This window comes from Caloenas nicobarica, chromosome 9 (assembly GCF_036013445.1).
Source record: "Caloenas nicobarica isolate bCalNic1 chromosome 9, bCalNic1.hap1, whole genome shotgun sequence".
Taxonomy (NCBI): Eukaryota; Metazoa; Chordata; class Aves; order Columbiformes; family Columbidae; genus Caloenas; species Caloenas nicobarica.
The window spans coordinates 22250807-22262947 of record NC_088253.1 but is presented as its reverse complement, the minus strand read 5'-3'; the positions used below and the strand labels follow the sequence as shown (position 1 = coordinate 22262947).

At 52.3% G+C, this 12141-nt stretch overlaps 1 protein-coding gene across 1 annotated transcript in view; it reads right to left on the bottom strand.

The window, feature by feature from the left end:
• The window catches only part of JPH3 (junctophilin 3), a 54526-nt gene extending 42813 nt beyond the window's left edge, over window positions 1-11713 (bottom strand). Inside the window, exon 1 of the mRNA XM_065641023.1 lies at window positions 11332-11713. Coding sequence (XP_065497095.1) covers window positions 11332-11713 — 382 coding nt within the window. The remainder of the gene's footprint in view (window positions 1-11331) is intronic.
• Between the last annotated feature and the right edge of the window lie 428 nt (window positions 11714-12141).

The window sequence follows — 12141 nt, the reverse complement described above, 5'->3', positions numbered from 1 at the left end:
AGGATGTGGCCACGCGCCTGTACGCGAATGGAGCAGAGATAAGGAGAGGGCACAACCCGAGGCTGGGAGAAAATAACTGAAGTCACCCTGAAAGATGGATCAGGGAGAATATTCCCCTTTGGGAAACAGCAGGTGGAGTGTGAGAAAGGGAATGGGCTCGTGAGAAAGTCGAGGAAAAGCAGGATAGGATGGAAAATCAGGATGGGATGGAAAATCAGGATGGGATGGAAACATGGAGAGAAGAAAATGGGCAATGCCGTTGTTGGTCACTTCCACTTGTGTTCTTAAGCTTGGGGTGGGTTGGTTTTTTTTTTTGGCTGGCTCCCCTTGGAGCAAGGCTGGGTTCTTTCCAAATGGCTTTTAACACTCCTGCAGGAATTTCCATTGCCTTGAAGACCGTGCGGAGCCCCATCCTCAGCTGGAGCCAGTCAGGCTGGAAGCAGAAAGTGGGAAGTCACTGGCCTCCAAAGCATCATTCCTGATGCTCCAGCAGAAGATCGTATGTTTCGAGAAGTGACAAGCACCAAAAAGTAATCTCATTTGTTGCAGTTATTCAGTGCTTTCTCAGCATTTGGCTCAGGAGGCTGAAATTCATTCTGGGAAGGGAGCAGAGAGTCTGCAGGGCTGCTCCTGTCATCTCCAAAATCCCCGAAATTGGGGTTCGCCCTGGTTTGTACCTTGCAGAAACGGGGAAGTGAGTGGGACCCCGTGCAGCCTCATCACCTCCACATTCCCTGCTGGAAACAGGGATAATGCAGCAGCACTCCAGCAATTCAGCCCCATATTGGGAAGACTAATTAGCTCCTATTAGCAAAGTGCTCCAGGAGGATCTAAGGCATTGCAGACACCAGGAAGAACAATGGATTTCCATTCATTTCCTTGGCTTTGCCAGTTTTTGAGTTTTTTCCTGAGGAGACCCATCTCTATCTCTATCTCTATCTCTATCTCTATCTCTATCTCTATCTCTATCTCTATCTCTATCTCTATCTCTATCTCTATCTCTATCTCTGTCTCTGTCTCTGTCTCCGTCTCTGTCTCCGTCTCCGTTTCCATCACCTCCATCTCCATCACCTCCACCTCCACCTCCACCTCCATCTATCTCCATCTCCATCTCCATCTCCATCATCTCCATCTCCACCTCCATCTCCATCTCATCTATCCAGGGTACAGCCACTGTGGTGGGGCTTGTGGCCCCACATCTGAGGAGGGACCTGCTCGCTCTTGCAGACGAGGTCTTCACCATGGTGGGAAGAGACAACCAGCTCATGGCTTGCTCTTCCCACATGCAGCACATGGGGCTGAAACCTCGGGCAAGAAGACAAATCCCTTCATTGATGCCATTTGACTCTGTACCAGGTGCTTTTTGCCCATAAGAGAGTGATGGAGAGGGAAAGGAGAGCTGAAATATGTAGAAAATGGCCTTTCTGGCCCAGACGGAGGTGGCCTACAACGCTGCGCCCAGCACGTGAAGGTCAGGAATGCTATGGGGTGGAAAGCACCTGGCTTTGCCGCTTGCTGCCTTGGCCAAGAGGCTGCCTGGTGTCCACAGTCCTCTCCTGCTCACGGAGAGATGGTGAAGATCAACCACAATGCCCGGGGGAGTCCGTCTTTCAGATAAATAAGCAGCACCTTAGGGCATGCCGGAGCAAGAGGTGGATTTTGAATGATCCAGAGGGATCCCAAGGGATGGAGATGAGCTGCTCACAGCCCAGCAGTAAACATGGGAGTTCCCTTGGCTGGAGTTGGGACCGTTCACTTGGATATAAACCTCATCCATCTTCACCGTGGCATGGGGAGGAGACAGAAATCAGGACTTTTGGGGTTGGAATGGCTGCATTTTCTTTCCTCCCTCCCTCTGTACCCACGGATTTGGCATTTCGCAGGCTGCTGAGCCCTCTGGCTCCACTCTAGGAACACCATTAAGCACCAGCCTTACGGTCTGAAGCCTCCTCGCAGGCTTTTCCTGAACCGAGATGGCCGGTCCCGGGTCCTGCAGGACGCAGCCCTTGCCGAGCACAGCGGGTAAAGCACACGGGGAGGTTCGCACAGCCCTGCCCCGCTTCGCTCCGCCGCCGTTCCTCACGCGGAGAAATTCAAGCAGTGGGTTAGGATGTTGTAAAGCATTTCGAGGCCCGCGGACACATACGTGTTATTATCACAACATGACCTTGCAAAAAGTCTAACGTTTAGGGAAGTATTCTTTATCCATCACTAATACTGAGTTTAAAACAAAAAAACCCCAACACAAGTAACCCACCATCATGGGTCAACGCAAGGTATTTCCAGGTTAGTTAAAATACTCAGCGCCACGGGTGCAGCTCCCCGGGCTTTCCCAGCACATGGGAGCAGCAGGCAGGTTTCTCTGCAGCCTCTGTCCCATCCCTGAATCACAGCCAGATCCACCCGTTACAGTGACCGCGCTGGGCAGCGGCAGCGATCCAAACCTCCCGGCTTGCTTTTGCCACTCCGCGAAATTTGGGAACGAGGTCTGAGTTGCCCCAAGCGCCCGTCCACTTTCCCAAACCCAGCGCGAAGTAATCAGTCCTTGCAAATTACTAGTTTATCTTGCAAAGGATCTTTCCTGGTATGCTCACCTCCCCTCTTATCTTCGAACTCTGCGGTGTATTAATTAAAGACGTCTGATGGCAATAATTAGGCTGGTCTCTTGAATTACAACAGAAGGAGCAAGTTTTACAGATATCACTTTCCAGCTATTAGATCGCAGAACAGTCCAGGGAGGATTCACGCAAAAATCATGCTTTGCATCTCAGAAACATCTATCCCAAAGAGATGTACGAGAGAAAAGAGAGAACTGGAGGATGCTATTAATAATAATTAATAATTCATTACGGGGACATCCTTGTTGGCCACGCCAGCTGATGTCCAGCAGTCAGGGGGTCTCGCTGGTAAAATTTTGCCCCCACAAAGGTGCTACCTGCACGTGTGGGTCCTCCCGAGCACGCACGTGGGTGCACGTTTGCTGCCGAGGAACCCAAGAGCTGTCCTGCCGCCACTGTCGCTCCCGGCAGCGGGACAAGCATTGCACTGGGTGACTTGCATTCCCTGCCCTGTCCCCAGCTGCCACTTGGAGAGCAGCGATTGCCCCCCAAATCCCACACCAGCATGATATGAAGGGCTGGGACTCGCCACCTGCGTCGCCCATGGTGAAAGGTGGGAATCGGTGACGGTGCACGCCTGCAATGCCGCGTGGATACGGTATCGGCGGCAAATTATCTCCCCCCCAGCCCTGCCAAGGCTCCCCATGGCTCTGCCCATCACCAAGCCACGCTAAAAACACAGTCAGATGCTTCTGCTGTGGCTGCTTGTTTGCCAAAAATACGTTCTGGTAAGTGCTTACACAGGGGAAGAAATCAAGTATGGATCTTTGAGTATGCAAATACGATCTGCAGGCACGAACACGTGATGGGTGTTAGTCACATCGCTTAATGCGAGGCTGGATATGCACATACACGATGGGAACGGTGAGGTTTGGGCATCCGTGGAGAAGGGGAAGGGAAAGGAGAAGGGAGAAGGGAGAAGGATTGGAGCAGAGCTGGGTGCTGGGCAGCATTAAGTCTGTTGCTGGGGCTCAACAAATAATAAATTACAAGTCTGCAGCTCCTACCAGCATGGTTAGCTTGCACTTTTTAAAGCTAAATGGCAGGGACCTGCCATCTAAGGAAACGAGCCAGTGGGGTGGTTGGGTTTGGGTGATGTAGCGCAGGAGGTGGCTTTGCAAACAGGTCGAGATGGGTGCTGGAGACGAGCCAGCACCTCGCTGGGCACCTCTGCAGGAGCGAGAGCCAGGGGCTGGAGAGAGGACATTGCTTTGCAATCAAGAGATCAGCAGAATGAAGCTACCTTCCCCGCTGGCAAACATCGATGTGCACCATGGTGTTGCAAAGACTGCTGATATTCGCACTTACAGACGGGAAACTGAGGCACGGAATGAAAGGATGAGTTTCTCCAACAAAACACGGTGCGTTCCTCCTTCTGTTGCGGGCACAAAGTGGCTTTGCACAACCTACAGCAAAACTACCGCAGGACAGGGGATGGGGCAAAGCCCTGAAGCTGATGTGATACCTCTGAGCATAACCCCAGCTGCAGGAATTAAACTATTTTCAATAGGGAACGGCCGGTGATGAATATGTGCCCTTATAATACTAAGGAGAAGTCACCCCATAAAAATCACAAATGGAAATTCAGCTCGGATAATATCTGCACAAGGAGCATTCCCTCAGACCCGTCACCAGGTTCGGGCTCGCCCTACAATGGCTTTTGAGGCATTTTGGCTATTTGCTTCAAGGCGGAAAAACTCAAATTTGCTCTCCACTGTGTGCAGGAAAATGCAAGTCTGTCCTGAGCATCCCCTCCCTCTTTCCTCTCATCATTTCTATATCTCCAGCTTCCCGGAGCCTGTTTGCCTTCATTAGTAATTGCCTTTTCCAGCCAGCATTCGGAGAAATGCTGCAATTATAATGACAATCAAATCTCAGCATCGCTAATTCTGATGGGGCTCATAATGCGTCTCAGGCCAGTTGTGATTCTTCTTAAAGCGCCAGGTCCTGGAGACAGGGGAAATCATAGCTTTTCAAAAGGAAAGAGGTAAAGAAAGAAATTTCTAGTCTTCCTGGGAATGGGAAGCGCTGGGTCCACTGGAAAGGGAAGCATCATCCCCTGGTGAAATGGGCCCATAACGTTGCCCAGGGTACCTGAATCCCTGCGGATTTGGCCACCGATTGCGTCCAAAACGGTGACAAGGCTTTAGCATGAGGGATGTGAAACACATTAACATATCACTCAGCACGTTTATTATGGCTAATGTGCTCCTCGCACAAAGCAGAGTGAAATCGGGCTAATGCTTAGTCCGTTAATCCGCCGGCGCTCTAATCCTCATCGCAAACTCTGTGATCTCACCCCATTTCTCAGCAGAGCTCATGGGAGAAAGGGCTAATTCTCCGGCGCTTGCAAACGGTGCTGGGTACCGGCACTGAGGTTTTTTTGGGGGGCTGCAGCCCTTGGGAGGGATGGGAGATGCTCAGCATCATCCTATGGGATTGGGGACACAAGGCTGCACCCAGCATAGGGTGGGACAAGGCAAGAGCAGGGTTTATTTATTTCTTCTGAAATAAACCATTAATCCCTTATTCAGTCCAAGGAAACACCTTGCAGACCCAAAGTGATGCCCCCACGCAGGAAATCTTATCATTCTAGTGATCATCTTGGTGCGAATATCTGCAAATGTAGGGACCTTGCTCTGGCTGTTCACTCATTCATGAAAATTCATGATGCTCTGCTGTATGCTAAGAGTAAGTGGAACCTCTTCGGGGAATAATTTTGGGAAAGAAGTGGCTGTTCTAAGGGAATGCTCATGCATCCATTGCAATTTTTAAGGATTTTTGATTCAAAGAAAGGCCAGAATCTGTCTTTGAAAAGCCAATATCTGAATACTGCCAATGTCTGAATAAAGCCAATATTTGAAAAGCCAAAACTCCAAAATATACACACTTGCCACTCGAGCATTTTTTTTTTTCCTCCAAGCTCCCCTTTTTTTGTTAACAGTTAAATGCATTAACCGTAAATTAAACAGCTTACTGCAGGGGCAAACTAGCATCAAGAGTCTTCTGTAACTATTGCAAACTCCTGCAATAAAAATCTTTCCATGGTCAGGATTTCAGGCAATGCCACAGTCAGACCCCAAAGAGGTAAAAACTGCCAAAATCTCACAAGACAGATGCTAAACCGTAGTGTTGCCCCCTATGAGACCATCATCCACCTCATTCTGCCCGGCTTCTGTGTCTTCAAGTCATGCCTACATTAATACAGATCATTCATCTACATCAGCGTTACCTGAGTCAAAGCATTCAAAATTTATCAGGTTCATTTGAAAATCAAGGCATTTTTAAACAGGAGGCATTTTTAGCTCCCGTCTGCTAGTTTCCAAGTCTGTAAGAATGACTTTTCTGCAATAGTCTGGGTGGAAACCTTTCTTCAAAAATGAAGCCGAAAATCTTGCAAAATCACATGATTCCACAAGCTGGAGCTTCAAGGAAAAAAAAAAATGTTCAGCTACAGGAGCAGATGTCACCCAACCACGAGGAGCCCCATGGGATATCAAATCCCATCCCTCTTATCACATGCAAATATCCTGAGAGTTGCATTAAAAGCCACGAGAAACCCACTCCAGCATCCCCAGTGAAAGGACATTGAAATTGTGCTTTTGGAAATTAAGTCACCCTCTATTTTGGGTCAGGGAGAGGCGGGTAAGGGGGTCAGATCGCCCCAAGGTTGGGGTCCTACACCACCCCCTGAGCATCGCACGCCGGATAAAATACTCGAGAGGAAGGAGCTGGGGTCTGAGCCTGCCTGGCAATTTCTATCTCCCGCACTTTTCCCTGGGGTCAAAATCCTTCTTCCTCTGTCCCGAGCTGTACCTGAAACGAAGCAGCATGTTCCAGTGAGATAAGTAATTACCATGAGTTCATATCATTTATTTTTAATGACGCTGGCCAGAATCTTCATTTAGTATTTTGATTCATGTTCGGCTGGTCCTGACGTTTCGGTTATCGCTCTCCTATAACCCCTGCTGCACTGCAAGCATCTTCTGTACCACGTCTGGATACTGAGATGCTTCACACACAAAGTTCGTAGCTTGTTTTTTTTAATTAGCCGGTTTTTAAGAGGTTTATTAGGACCAGCCGGGGTCGTGCCGAGATTCTGCAGGAACTGGGAGCACTGGGGATCAGGGCGCATTTGTATTTGCTTGTTGCCGCCCACTGTTGAAAGCGCATCAACAATTCCTTCCCGGCAGCAAAAATAAGACGGGAGCTGATACTTTTAAGGTAATTCTGACATCCGTGCTATGAATAGATCGCAGGGAAATTTGCCCTCGCTAGTTGGTTTCCTGCAGCTGTGGAGTAACCTGTGAAAAACCCCGGTACGGAGAGAGGCACGGGGCAGCTGATGCTGCTGCCCTTAGCGGCACCAGCCGGTGGTGGTTCATCCAAACCCACTTTTTGGCTCAGGACAGGGGCAGACAGGCAGGTCCCCAGGGCATCCCTGCTCTATCCCCTCGGAGCGACCCTTTACACTGGCAAGGGACCTGCTTTTGCAGAATATTTCCTGTTTTTCATCTCCTCAACCACTCCAAAGCCATTTGGTTGGTGGCTCCTGGCGCACCTGCGAAGGAAGGGGCTGGAGGTGGCACCGGTGCCACCGCAGAGGTGGGGAAAGTGGGACACGGAGCAGGACAGGCTGGGAGAGGAGAGGAGAGGAGAGGAGAGGAGAGGAGAGGAGAGGAGAGGAGAGGAGAGCCCATGCCAGCAGCTCCCACCGCACCGCTTCCCTCTCCCCATCGCTCGCAAAGCGCAAAAAATTTCCCAGCCCAAGCCAAGAAAACCCACTTGCCTACTCACACGGTGCTAACAATGAAAACACTAATTATATTTCACTCACCTATCAAAGGGATGATTCACTTAGGTGAGTGGGCACGGAGGATTACACAAGACGAACACGGCGATGCGGCCGTTTTGGGGTAGCCCTCCCGAGAAACGAGGCTGCGTGGAGCACGTGGGTACCCGGGATGGGTGAGGGGGTGGCAGCAGGAGGGACACGCATGTCCCCCACGGACACCTCGAGCCTGGGGAACCACTGCAAGATGTTCCCCGAGGGTTGGCCGAGCAGTGGGGACACAGGAGAGGGGCTGGTACCCTCCTCAAGCTCCCGTCTGCTCTCAGATCCCAAATGTTCAGCTGGGGAAAGGTGGAGGGAGGAGGAAAACAGCGTTGGTAGGGACGGAATGGGTAAAAGCAGATGTGGGGCTTTCTTCATCCGCCCCACGTCATCCACCCCAACAACCATGGCTTCGGCAGCGAAACCCAAACCCAACACACAGCCCGAGGATTCCCAAGGCAAGTCTGCAGTTACAACCCAACCTGTCCCCAGGGGAAAATCGCTGCGTATTTCCAAAGTGTCCCAGGGGTTACAGAACCAGCTGAGATGGCTCTTGATCTCCAGACCTGCTTGGCAGAGCGTCTCCAATGCGAAGTCCCCGACCCTCCAGAGAGGTTCCACCAGCTCCAGCAAGGGTGACGGCAGCGTCCCCGGCTCACGTCGGGGCTGATCCAGGAGGATCCAGCCCATTTTCCCAGAATCAAGGGAGTAATCCCGCTGCAGGGCTGGGCTGAATCAGGCCCAGCAAACGAGTGGTGCAACTCCAGCACCCAACCAAAGCAACCCCCAGGAATTTGTGCAACATCGGGGTGCTGCTGGAGGGGGGCAGGGATTTTTGGCAGAAGGATAAGGACATGGCAGCGGTATCGTGGTTTGCGGGGGGTTCGAGTAAGCACTTGCGTGCAGGGGGATCACAGGACGGTGCCCGCGTGTGCCGCAGGTGCAGGGAGGTGCGGCGGGCGTGCGGCGGTGCCAGGGAGACTTGGCAAAGCGTGGGCTCCGAGGGGACCAGCGAGGCTGCGCTTGCTTATTTGGGCCCTGCACGGTTTGCATTTATCCGTGCACGGGTCGGAGGGGGCTGGGGGCAGCCCACGTGCGCGTGGGTAACACAAACCGGGGAGGGGCGAAGCGGCGTCTCGGCGTGGGGAGGAGAGGCGTGTGTGCACGGCGATGGGCGCGTGTCCGCGTGGGAGGTGCGAGAGCTGCAAGCTGCGCGTGGGGGAAGCGTGGGCACACGCGTGTGTGTGTGTGTGTGTGTGTGTGCACGGCAGGCGCGAGCACCCGGCCTGGGGGGGGCACGCGGTCCCCGGGGCGGCGAGCGAAGCCGGGTGGTGACAGCGTGGCTCAGGCCACCACGGGCCACATCCTAAATCCAAGCGCCACGCGCCAACACGTGTCCGTCAGTCACGCAAAATACCGCTCCCCAAGACAGCGCCGGCAACTGTCGGTGGAGCGCTGAGATTTGCCCTTACCCTTGTCGCGCAAGGAAATGGTAAAATTGGAGTGAAAACCATGAATTCTGGGGCACCTCACTTCCTGAGCTTCGCTGCGCATTTAGGGACCCATCCCCTAGCCTTGGTTGATGGGCTAAAAAAATAAAAATGCAAGGGATGAATATTTATCTGTGGGTGGCAAGTGACAGATGCTGGGGCGAGGATTCTAGGATACTTCAGCTTGATGAAGGTAATAACTTGAATAGATTAATGAGAAACATCCTTCCCAACAGTTGCCTCCTCTGTGCAATCGCACCCCTCCAGCAGAGCTCCTGCACACACCAGCCTCTCGGATGCAAACGCACAAAGTTCATTAAGGTTCGGTGTCAAAAAGGCCGGAAATGCCCAACTTGGGTGTTTCCCACCCAGAATGGAGACAGGCAACTGGGAAAGGGCCTCTGGGGACTTGCAACCGAGTTGGTGGAAGTGCAATTTTGGCTGGGTTCAGTCACTCGGCGGCGATGGCCCAACCAAAACAGGGGGAAAGCTGGTGTGGAGGAGCCTGGTCGGGGTGTGCGCGGGCTGTCCCGGTTCCCAGCAGCAGGACGGGCTCGGCCACAGGTACCATCGCTCTGCACGTCCCCAGCGCAGCTGTCCCCTCCTCCCAGGACGGTTTGCAGAGTCCCTGGGGGGAGAATTGTGCTACAGACCCTGCCCGTGTCTCCCACTGATCCTCCTACCTCCTCCTAAAACAACAAACATGCAGTAAAGCTTCTCCGTCCCCAAACACCGAGGAGCCGGGCTGGCCTGACAAGATGGAAGAAAAAGCTCTTTGCTTCTGGTAGGTTCTTAGAAAGGGGGAAACTGTTGGGAAGCCACCCCGATTTGGAGATGCTCCCCAGGTTTCCCAAGGAGCCGCCACGCTGCAGTTGATGGGGAAGGTGCCGGGGTGGGGGCACGTGTGTGTCCGGGGACGGGGCCAGCCCCGCAACAACCCTCAGAGACCCAGAGTTTGTCGAGACTTCTGTCTGTCCGTCCCTGGCAGTGCCGGGAAGGGAGCGGGGCGACGGCACCAGTGTTGGGAGCACGCAGAAACCCCCCCGCGCCCCCTCCCCGACCGCTTCGAACGTGGGAGACCGCGGTTATCCTCCGAGCGAGGTTTATTCTCAACGGAAGGACTGCCGGGATTTATCCACCGCTTGCAAACACACGCCCGGCAGATTCCAGCTCAGACCCCAGCACTATTCCAGGCGGCTGAAACAAAAGGATGCAGCTCTATTTTCCTTTCGGAGAAAGCCACCAGCACAAAATCATCATTAAAAAAAAATTTTAAAAAATTAAAAAAAATCGAGAGATCATTCCATTTCTCCCTTCCAGAGCAGAAAAGAGCAGCTGCAGGTAACATTTAATCTTCCCTCCCCGTATAATCACAAAGCGGCAAACTGGGTTTTCCAGAGAAAGGTCTTTGCAGCACCTTTCAGGAAGGCTGCGATGGAGCTCATCAATGCTGCAGTTTCCTTAACGTGGCAGTCCTGCAAAACTATAACGCCTTGAAAAAAAACCCCAAATGAGCCTGCTTTAAATGGACACGTTTGCCAGCAAAACAAGGGGGCAGAGCTGCCGAACGCCCCCGGCCCGGCAGGTAGGCCTGCCTGGGATTATGGTGGCAATTTAGATGGAAGTGGCCACAAAACATGCGAGAGGATGATACAGCCACTTACAGCACAGCACCAGCTGTCATCCTAATTCGGCCCTAAAGCTTTTTAGTCCAGCAATTTTCCCCGATCGCTCCAATTGGGTTTTCTTGTTTTTTTTCTTTAATCCTAGTTTCCCCTCAACATCTCGTTAAGCTGTGTTGACGGCAGAGAATAGCTTTGGTGATCCCTCTGAGCCCCTACGCTAAGCATTAAGCCGTAAACTAGGAATGTAAGACTCTTGACTGAATTAAAGTCTTTTGCCCGGTATTATGAAGCACGCGGCCGCGTTCGGAGGGGCTGCGGGGCGTGCAGAGACCCCAGCCCCTCGCTGGAAGCATTTGCAGCACCAGAGCTGCACCCACCCACCCCAGACCCCCCCTGCCCCGGGTTGCTTTGATGCAAATCCTACAGGTACCGCTGGTGCAGTCAGAACTGCAAATCCCACGTGCAACTTGGGCGTCCCCCCACCAGCACAGCCAGCTCCCCTCCCCAAAAAAAGACTGGTCGAGGAGGAAGTGGGGAGGATCTGGCACCCAGAGACCCGCTGAACATTTCGGGCTACCTGTGGCAATGGGCTGTTGCCATGCTGGGCTGGTTCCTTTTCTCCAGGGGGGGTACGAGCATCCCGATGTCCAAGCTAGCAGGTTGCAAACTCACCGGCTCCAGCCCAAAGCCAAGGTCCCCCAGTGAAGGCTCGTCCCCCCACATCACCGCCCGCCCCACCGGGAAGGTACGGATGCAGCACCTACCTCCATCCGAGTAGGTCTCTGTCCCGTAGCCATCCTGTAATCCATTGCTCCAGGTGCCTTCGTACTTGGCCCCATTTCCAGTGCATTCTCGGACCCCGTACCGTCCCTTAAATCCATGGGTCCACTCTCCTTTGTACACCCACTTCCCCTTGCTCTCCATGCCAATGCCATGGCGCTTGCCCTGCGCCCAGGTGCCCTGGTAAGTGTTGCCGCTGGGCCAAGTGTAGACCCCCAGCACCTCAAAGCCGTGACTCCAGGAGCCCGAATATTCACCTTGACCCTTTGGGCCGGTACAGATTCCGTGGCCATGAGCCTTTCCGTCCTCCCAGCCTCCACAGTACGACCCTCCATCGTCAAAATTAAACCTTCCCCCACTGGACATGCATGTAATTCGGTTTGAAAATCTCCCAAAAGGTGAAAAAAAAAAAAAAAAAAAAGACAGAAAATAAAATGCAAACGATGACTTGGGAAAAAAAATAAATTAAAAAATTAAATCAAATCAAACTAAATCGCAATCATGCACCAGATCCAGGGAGCTGCTTAAGCCAGTTTCTTGTGATTATTCATTCTCTGGGAGTATGTTCAGGATCAGTTCTCTCTTCCCCTGCTGTGGAAACAGTATCATTAAAAAAAAAAAAAAAAAATAGCAGCAAGAACAGCAGCAGCTATTGGGTTTTGGTGCAAACGACTCCACCTAAAAACCATCCAAGGCAGGGAACGGGGGGTGGGGGGAGGAAGGAAAAAAAAAAAAAAAAAAAAAAGAGAAAAAGAGGCCAAATGCCAAGAGCAGGAAAAATCAACCCCGCGCTG